Genomic DNA, 9,892 nt, shown 5'->3' with positions numbered 1-9,892 from the left:
AGTGTATTTATTTTGACTTCTAACATATTGTTGATGTCTCATATGTGTAACATTATTGAACCGAGTACTCTGAGATGTGGTTCACTGAGACTTGAGCGGTTGATGACTGAGCTTGGGCCATAGAATCGATTTGGTATTGGCTTTGAGCTGACGCGTATGCCAGGCCATATTGGGCTATATAGTACTATTTAGGGGCGACGCGTGCACCATGCCTCATGATTGGGCTATGTGATATTGATTTGCGCTTGGGCCAGGAACCGCCCCTCTTAAGTCTGATATTATAGTGAGCGCAGACACAAAGATAAATGTACTTTGGTGAGAGGCATTTATGCCAGTCATCCGTACAATGCTGAGTATGGTTGTGTGCGATGGCCAGTGGCATTGTTCTAGGCACCATGAGCATGCTGAGTGTGGTTATACTTGATGTTGTCACTATGGTGATATCGACTTGACATGTTTATTTGACATGTAGGCATAAAAATATATTTTTCCTCATGATAGCTAGTAAATAAAATGTTGTATCTGTGTTAGGCTTTGACTGTTATATTTGGAAAGCATGTTTAAATTTCCCATAATTGTGAACGAGCTGAACATGATATCTTTGCGTTATTTACTTATACTATCTTCATTATATTCTGAGTAATTATTTATTATTGATGTTGGATACTGACTTTTTTTCCGAGCTCGTCATTTCTTTCAGCCAAAGGTTAGGTTTGTTACTTATTGAGTACAAGGGGTCAGTTGTACTCATACTACACTTTGAAATTCATGTGCAGATCCAGGTACTTCCGGGCATTGTGTTTGCTAGAGTTCGCACCGGTACCAGCTTGAAGAGACTACGAGGTAGTTGCTATACCGTTCGTAGACCTTGGAGTTCTCTTTCATTTATTTTTTTATTACTGTTCTATCGTTCAGACGATTGTATTGAGGATTTGGCCTTGTAATTTGAAATTTAGTAGTCGTCATATCTATTGTTCATGACATATCCATTTTTGAGGTTTATAAATTTTTGCTTATTGAGTTTGTTGTTATCATGAAACTGTTAGCTTTCCTAGCAAGTAGTGTTAGGCACCATCATGCCTCCGGTGGGACATTGAGTCGTGACAAGTTTGTATCAGAGCACTAGGTTTCCTATGTCTCACGAGTTACGAGCAAGTTTAGTAGAGTCTTGTTGATCGATATGGATTTGTTAATTTTGAAGTTTGAAACTTTGCTCTTCTATTCTCTCACAGATGGTGAGGACATGTTACGGTGATCAAGTACTAGTGCCACTAGTCAGGCTCGCAAGAGGCAGGGGCCGAGATGGGGCTCGCACTACAGCTAGAGTAGCACTTGTGGAGCGACTAATTGCTCTAGTGGAGGAGTAGGTTCTGAATATTGTTGAGCTGGTGGGACTAGCTCAGACACCGGTGATGCCTATTGCTATACCTGGTCTTCAGGAGACTTTGGCTCAGATCTTGAATTTTTACACGAGCTTGGCTCTGGCGAGTATGATACCAGTTGCACTTTCTACCTCAAAGGCTAGGATACTAAACCGACCGAAATAGCATAGTTTTGACCTAAGTTCCTTACATTTTAGGTTCCTCTCCTTCGCGGGATAGGAGGAGCCCAGAATCCCGCCCCCTATACACCGGATCAACTAGCTCAGGATTATCAGACACCAGGGGTGTTACCAATTCAGCCAGTTGTTGTTTTTTGGGCCAGGATGGTCCACCTATGTCCGATGAGGAGCACAAGAGATTGGAGCCGTTTAATAGGCTTCACAATCCCAAATTCAGTAGAGGAAATTTAGAGGATGCTCAAGGTTTTCGGGATCAGTATCATTGGATTCTTCACACAACGGGTATTGTGGACACTAGTGGAGTTGCCTTTACTACTTTTCAACTAACATGGGCTGCCTATAGATGGTGGCAGACCTATGAGACAAGCTGGTGCAACACCACTTGCATGTCATCAGTTCTCAGTTCTTTTCTTAGAGAAGTTTGTTCTAGAGACTCGCATGGAGGAGCTGCGTAGGGAGTTTGAGTAGCTATACTAGGGGATACGACTACGATCTAATACGATATGAGATTCGCGGATCTGGCACGTCATGCGGTATGGATGGTTCCTAATGTGAGAGAGAGGATCAGTTGGTTCATTGATGGCCTGAAATATGGTCTACGTTACAGTTTGCCTCAAGAGGTCGAAACAGATGCTAGGTTTGACCAGGTAGTTAAGATTTCTAGGCAGTTGGAATAGGTTCATAAACTTGAGCGAGAGGAGTGGAGGGACAAGAGGCCCCGTGGTTTAGGTGGTTTTAGCAGTGCCTCATCTGGAGGCCAGTCACATTACAATAGAGGTCGTCATTTTAGGCCCGCTCAGGCAGCTCGTCAGATTCCTCGTGGTTCTTTAGTTAACCACAGTTCATATAGTGCTCGTTGAGTTCAGTCATCATCTAGTGCAATCCCGGCTTAAAGCTGGTACCATACCCCATCAATTCAGGTTTCGTAAGTACTGGATTCTAGTGGTTATTCCAATTTACGGGGTCCGATTCAGGCCCCACAGTCATTTTTGCGTTGAGGTTGCTGTGAGTATGGGGAGTTGGGGAATGCGAGTAAGTACTAACCCCGGTATTACAAAGGTCTAGTGAAGTAAGGAGTCCAGACTATGACTACCGAACTAGTTGCTACACCACCCGCTCAGCCAGCATGGGGTGGAGGTCATACGGGTTGAGGTCGTCCTAGAAGGAGAGGTCAGGCAGGCGGTGGTCAAGCCTGTTGCTATGCATTTCCCGCCAGGCCAGAGGTAGTTGCTTCTGATGCTGTCATCACAGGTATTATTTCTGTGTGTCACATAGACGCTTCAGTGTTATTGGCCCTGGTTCCACTTATTCATATGTGTCATTATACTTTGCTCATTATTTGGATACACCACATGATTCGTTAGATATCCATGTTCATATATCTACACCGGTGGGTGATTCTGTTATGGTACACCGAGTATATTGGTTGTGTGTGGTTACCATTGGGGGTTATGAGACTAGAGTTGATCTCTTATTGCTCAGCATGGTGGATTTTGATGTGATTTTTGGCATAGATTGGTTGTCACCATATCACGCTATTATTGATTGTCACGCTAAGACCGTGGCGTTGGCTATGCCAGGGTTGCGGAGGTTGGAGCGGAAAGGTTCCATGGATCATGTTCCTAGTATAGTGGTGTCTTTTCTAATGGCTCAATAGATGGTTGAGAAGGGGTGTTTGACATATTTGGCCTTCGTGGGAGATGTTAGTGATACTACTACCGTTGAGTCTGTTATTGTAGTGATTGAGTTCCCAGATGTGTTTCCTGCAAACCTGCTGGGCATGCCACTTTAAGGGATATTGATTTTGGTATTGATTTGGTGTCGGGCACTCAACCCATCTCTATTCCACCATATCGCATGGAAACAATAGAGTTGAAGGAGTTGAAGGGATAGTTATAGGAGTTGGTTGATAAGGGTTTCATCATGCCTAATATGTCTGCTTAGGGTGCACCAGTACTATTTGTGTAGAATAAAGATGGTTCTATGAGGATGTTCATTGACAATAAGCAGCTGAAAAAGGTTACTATCAAGAACAAGTACCCACTACAGCATATTAAAGATCCAGGCTTCAGATATTTTGGAGATGACATTTAGGACCAGCTGTGGTCACTATGAGTTTCTGGTGATGTCCTTTGGACTGACCAATGCCCTAATAACTTTTATGCACTTGATGAATAGTGTATTTCAACCCTATCTTGATTCCTTCGTCATAGGTTTCACTGATGATATATTGGTGTATTCTCGCAACCGAAAGGATCATGAGCAACACATAAGGATCATGCTCCAAACTTTGAGGGAGAAGAAGCTATATGCTAAATTCTCCAAGTGCGAGTTTTGGTTAGACTCAATGTAATTCTTGGACCATGTGGTGTCCAATGAGGGGATTAAAGTAGATTAGAAGAAGATAGAGGCAGTTTAGAGTTGGACCAGACCTTCTACTATTACTAAGATCCGGAGTTTCCTTTGGTTATCTGGATCCTTTTTGTGGAGGGGTTATCATCGATAGTAGTCCCATTGACTAGACTAACGTTGAAGGGTGCCCCATTCAGTTGGTCTGATGAGTGTGAGGAGATCTTTTAGAAGCTCAATACAACCTTGACTATAGCTCTAATTCCGATTTTACCTTCAGGATCGAGTTCTTATATAGTCTATTGTGATGCTTCACGGATTGGCGTTGGATGTGTGCTGATATATAAGGGTAGATTTATTGCTTATGGTTTGATGGCAGGCTATAATCATGTATTTTAGTCGCTTATTGCATGCTAATTCACTGCACTTTACTTGTGTTGAGCTTTAATTGCAAGTATTTTGTACTTATTGTGTGTTGTATGCCTTGCAGAAGTTATTCCAAGTTATCTAGATGTTGTGGAAGTAATTCGAGCTATTTGGAGCTTTGAAATCTTAGTGGAAGCCCAAAGGATTAAGCTGAGATCGTGTTCGGGGGTCGAGGATCACCTCTGGACGTCAAAAATCAAGGAAGAAGCAACAGCTGAAGAAATGCACTGGGCGACATAGCAGTGTAATTTTGTGTCATGAATTGACAATGTTCAGATGCTGGGTTTCTGTGGTCTGACAAGGAAAAGCACTAATGCTATGCACAGTGCGACGCATGAAAAGAAATAAGTTTGCAAGTTTTCCTATTTCGGCTAGGAAAAGGGTATTTCGTCTAGGCTAGACCCTACTTGGTATAAATACATGAAAAAATATTATTTTTTGGACTTTGGACATAGTTTAGACCTAAGGAAGCTAAGGAGGAGTTGGAATAACACGAGCACAAGGATTTCATCATTCCTTCATCATTCAAGACCCGAGTTTGGATTGAATTTATGTTTTCCTATATTTTTAACTTATTTGTCATGAATTGCTCTATATCTATGGAGTAGTTCTCTTTAGGGTTTGATAAATTTGGTGTATTGATGATTGTTGGTGGATTATAACTCTAGTTTTATGTATTGAAGTATATTTGGATGATTTAATTGTTGCATCTATATTCACTAGTTCATGTAATCGAGAGAGGCATAACTTGTGATATCTTTGCATTATATTATTGGTTAAGTTCATAGATTCTTATAAGAATCGAAAGAGGCTGGTTGAATCATTCATTAAACCTAATTAGGAGAAGAATCGAAAGAGGTTTTCATAAAGACCAATCCATTACGCATTCTTGCATATCTTCACTTGCTTAAATTGGTTCATTTTGTGAGGCTAAGACTTAATCGAGAGAGGAGTTGTTGCTAAATGTTTGAACTAATAATTGAGTGAATTCGAGAGACTCACTTGAATATTAGAAGTGAATTATCCAGAGTTAGACCCCAAATAATTATCTTGCACATATCCTATAAAAACCCTATCTTCTCCCATTGATAACCTTCCTTGCTTATTCCTTGTTTCAATTGTCATTAGTCAATAGCTTTAGATTCTTAGTTAATTTTGGTTAGAAATCATAGAAATCTCGATTGTTGATTCTCCTGGATAGCAGTCAAGCTAGAAACTACTAAAATACTGTTTAACTCCAATCACTGTGGATATAAAGCTAGATCTTTGACTAGCAAGCATAATTCAAGTGTGTGTTTTGAGCTCGTCAAATTTTGGCGCTGTTGCCGGGATTGGAAATCAATAGTGTATGATATAGTTTGTAGTGCTAATTCAGGAATTTTTATTTTATTTTATTTTTTCCTTTTTACGTTTGGTGACCTTGGACTGTGCGCATGTTACAGGTTAGATTAGTGCATGATTCGAGCTTCTGAGAAGGAAGTGCTACCATACGAGCCAGATATTTAAAAACAATTGCGACATCTTAAGAAGGGAAGAAATCTCACCGAGACGTTAGAAAAGGTTGGGCATTTCTCAACCAACGATATGGCTGGAATCGTTGAGGATAATGTAGATTTGGGTGCGAGAGAAGCAGCACAACGACGAGAACATGCTGCACGGGATGCCAAAGAAGTAGTTCTTAATGATGCACAAATTATCTACGAAGAAGAGACAGATCATAGAATTGCTCAAACTCAACCCTTGGGTGCATTCTAGTTCGAAAATATAGCTCTTTGCATGCGCGACCACTTGGCGATTATGCTAGACTGGTCTATAATTAGGGATTATCAAGTGTGATACCACCTCCAATTGCAGCAAACAATTTTGATTTAAAGCAAGGGTTGCTTCAAACCCTTCAGAATTGTTGTATCTTCAGAGGGAAGCCAAACGAAGATCCAAACACACATCTAATGAACTTCGAGGAGATTATGAACACCTTCCAATACAATGGTGTGTCAAAAGATGCAATGTATTTAAGGGCATTCCCCTTTTCTCTTAAAGATGATGCAAAGCAGTGGCTTCGAAGCTTGCCCACTGGTTCGATTAGAACATGGGAGGAGATGACAAGAAAATGCCTTGATAAATATTTCTCCTCAGCTAAGACGGGCAAGTTTAGAAGAGAAATCCATAACTTCTGCCAGAAAGAGAATGAAACTATTTTTGAAGCGTGTGAGAGGTTTAAGGAGATTGTTCGAAACTGTCAACATAGCGGAATTGAACTCTGGATACAACTCCAGGACTTTTTGGATGGATTGACACCGACCTCATACAGAACATTGAGCAATGCAGTTGGAGGCCCGCTGATGAAGAAGACTCCATAGGAGATAGTTACAATTTTAGATAAGTTATCTAATGATGCAAATCAATGGCCCTTTGAGAGTGCGGAAAGAAGAAGATAAACTGGTGTTCACGAGGTTGATGCTAACACATATGTGTAGGTACATCTTGATGTTGTGGACAAAGAGATAAGGAAGCTAACCTTAGCCTCGATACAAAGTGAGCCGCACGTAACTTGTGATAAATGTGGAATAGGATACCCTACTCATGAGTGTCAAGCCTCAACTGAGGAAGTAAATGTTGTGGGATATTACAATTTCAATGCAATGGGTCAGAGGCACCTTGGGTTTTCACGGAGTTCACTTGGAGGTACTGTGAATGCTTGGCAGCAAAATAACTCTAGACCGTAAGGACAAGGAGCTCCAGCATACCAAAATCTGCAGAGGCAGCAATTTCAGCCTCAACAGCCTATTCAACATGATCTAGAGGATCTAATGAAGGCTTCATTATCAAGACAAATGAGAGGTTGGACACTCATGGAACAACTATCAAAGAATTGAGCACTGGTTTGAAAAACCTGGAGAGACAAGTGGGACAAATTGCAACAATATTATCTGAGAGGGTTCTAGGCACTCTCCCTGCTGACACTAAAAAGAATCCCAAAGAAATAGTGAATGTTGTAACTCTGAGATGTGGGCAAGTGTTGAAAGATCCCACCCCGATCCAAAAAGAGGTGATACTTGAAAAAGAAAGTGGGGAGCAACTGAAGAATGATGTTGATAAAAGGAAGAAAGGCCCGATGAAAACTAAGAAGAAGAAGGAAGAAAAAGCAAAAAGGGAGGAACACGAGGAGAGAAAATATATGCCTGCTTTACCTTTCCCTTAAAAGCTATGTAGAGAAAAGTTGGACCAGCAGTTTGAGAAATTTTTGTATGTGCTGAAATAGGTTCATGTGAACTTATCATTCACAGAAGTGCTCTCACAAATGCCTGCTTATGCCAAATTCTTGAAGGAGATACTTACAAAGAAAAGGAAAATCGAGGAGGCATCATTGGTCAAGCTCATAGAGCATTGCAACGCGATATTACAAAATAAACTCCCACAAAAGTGTGGAGATCTAGGGAGTTTTACTATACCTTGCTCTTTAGGCTCTATTGAGTTTGATAAGTCTTTATGTGATTCTGCTGCCTTAATTAATTTAATGCCTCTATCTATTTACAGGAAACAAGAGAAAATAATCGGAGAGATAAGATCTGCACCAATATCCTTGCAGCTGGCAGACCAAACGACTGTGATACCCGAGGGTATAGTGGAAGATGAGTTAGTTCAGGTGGATAAGATTGTATATCCTGTAGACTTTATAGTGGTGAATATGAAGGAGAACAAAGAGGTCCCCCTCATCCTAGGAAGACTATTCGTAGCTACGGGCAGAGCGATATTGGATATACATGAGAGAAAACTCATGCTTAGAGTGGGTGAGGAGAATGTGACTTTCAAGATGGATATAGAAAAGGTGGTGCAAAAAGAAAAGTCAGCTGCTAGTGTTGAGTGGAAAGTAAAGGGCTCAAAAGAGAAGGCTGCACTGAGTGAGAAATATAAGTGTGGAGTGTACCCCAAAATGTTGAGAAGAAGCTGTCGGCATGGATGTGCGCATTAGCCCGAAGACAAGGAATGGAGCCCAACTTCGACTTAGACCCCAACTAGATATTCAGAAAAGTTTTCTTTACCTTATGCTTTTCAATTGCATATCATGGGGACATGCCACAAATTAGAGCGTGGGGTGGGGGATATTTTTATGTATATATATATATATATATATATATATATATATATATATATATATATATATATATATATATATTAGTTTTCTTTTTGTTAGTTGTAGTAGTTAGAGATAGAATAGTTTTTTACAAAAAACATAAAAATTTGAAATTTTTTTGGTTTTTCCCGACAATGGATATCATTCGACAGGTTCTCTTGAGGGATTAAAGTCGATGGAAAAAGACAAAAAGAGTTTCATTTGTTAGGTAGTGTATTCATTCCACCTTCGTTTTTCTTTAGGCCGCGGTTCTTTTTCAAGGGTTTTATTTGTACTAGGTGTAGTTAGTTTTTGTTTTGTAGAATAGTAGGAAATCTTGTGCTATGATTTGAATGGAAAGCTATATCTCTTAACTCTATTATGCCTTGAGAAAAGTGAGTGCTTTAGTTGTGATGCTTAGGCTCAGTTTTTGACTCTTGTATAAGTACCTTAAATTGTATGATCTTAACTTTGCTTAATTGCTTTGACTAAAGTGTCTTGATAATCTAATCTTGAGTTATTTATGTGCCATGTGTGTGTGAGGTTTTGTGTTATTCTGTGCATTGCATTTGATGTCTAGAACTTGCCCTGTGTGTTTACAAAGCAAAATAGTAGTTTTATTCAGTCTTGGAAGTGATATCGACATTTCTTTGTTGAGCCAGTTATATGCTTTTACCAACCTAATTGCTATATATCTTAGTTAACCCCTTTGAGCCTGTAATCCTGTTTCCTTGGCGACCACATTACAAGCCTTACCCATTTGTTTGAATTGACCATCTATTTGAACGTTTTACCTCTTATGAGCACTCGAATTTGTTATGAACTTTGTAAAAGTTGAAGTGTGGGTTGGTTAGTTTGACTTTTGAGTGGAACTAATGAAATAAGGAGAGAAAGGTGCATTGTTTTGAAGAAGTAAGAGCCACTTGAATTGAAAAACAAAAGAAGAAAAAATAAGTGTATGATTGTGAAAAGTACTCTTTGATAGTGGTAACGTGATGTAATTGTGCTTAAAGAATTAGGGAGTTAATGTATATTGATATGAAGGTTGACTTTTGGTTTGACATAAGTGTAGGGTTTTGAACAATGAAATGTATGTATTAAAGTGCTTAGGGAGGTGTAGTCACATTTATATCTAAATGTATCCTACCCGTCCCGCAGCATATATTACAACCAATGAAAGTCCTACTTGATCCTTGACTGAATGAGCTCAATTAGTAGAGTAGTACACTACGGGCAATCCTATGTTACGTCTTTTGTGGCATATGAATGTTACTTCTGAGAGTGAGTGAATTCTTTCTATATTGAGTTCTTCATTGTTCTTAAATTTTATTATGTGTCGAACTACTCTCTATTGTTGTGTGAGGGCACTTGATTCATGAAGGAAAGGTAATGTCATTGACTTCTAGGTTAGAGTAAGTGAGCGGGTTATAAAAAAATGCATG

The 9,892-nt window shown here is 39.8% G+C and overlaps 1 protein-coding gene and 1 non-coding gene across 2 annotated transcripts; one reads left to right on the top strand and one right to left on the bottom strand.

Annotated features, from left to right (window-relative positions):
- Window positions 1-6,483: 6,483 nt before the first annotated feature.
- LOC117278164 (small nucleolar RNA R71) lies at window positions 6,484-6,590 on the bottom strand. Its single transcript, XR_004508486.1, has one exon. It is a non-coding gene; the product is annotated as a small nucleolar RNA R71 (small nucleolar RNA).
- A 1,047-nt stretch (window positions 6,591-7,637) lies between these two features.
- Window positions 7,638-8,309, top strand: LOC138892369 (uncharacterized). The gene has a single exon (XM_070176077.1). The coding sequence runs from the start codon at window positions 7,638-7,640 to the stop codon at window positions 8,307-8,309; it is 672 nt and encodes a 223-aa protein (XP_070032178.1).
- The last annotated feature ends 1,583 nt before the right edge of the window (window positions 8,310-9,892 follow it).

The sequence above is a fragment of the Nicotiana tomentosiformis genome, chromosome 5 (genome assembly GCF_000390325.3).
Source record: "Nicotiana tomentosiformis chromosome 5, ASM39032v3, whole genome shotgun sequence".
Classification (NCBI taxonomy): Eukaryota; Viridiplantae; Streptophyta; class Magnoliopsida; order Solanales; family Solanaceae; genus Nicotiana; species Nicotiana tomentosiformis.
Note: the sequence above shows the minus strand (reverse complement) of the source record. Positions and strands in the feature narration are given on the sequence as shown.

Coding starts and splice junctions, on each gene's coding strand:
- LOC138892369 (XM_070176077.1), top strand. CDS start 7,638: ATGCCTGCTTATGCCAAATTCTTGAAGGAGATACTTACAAAGAAAAGG.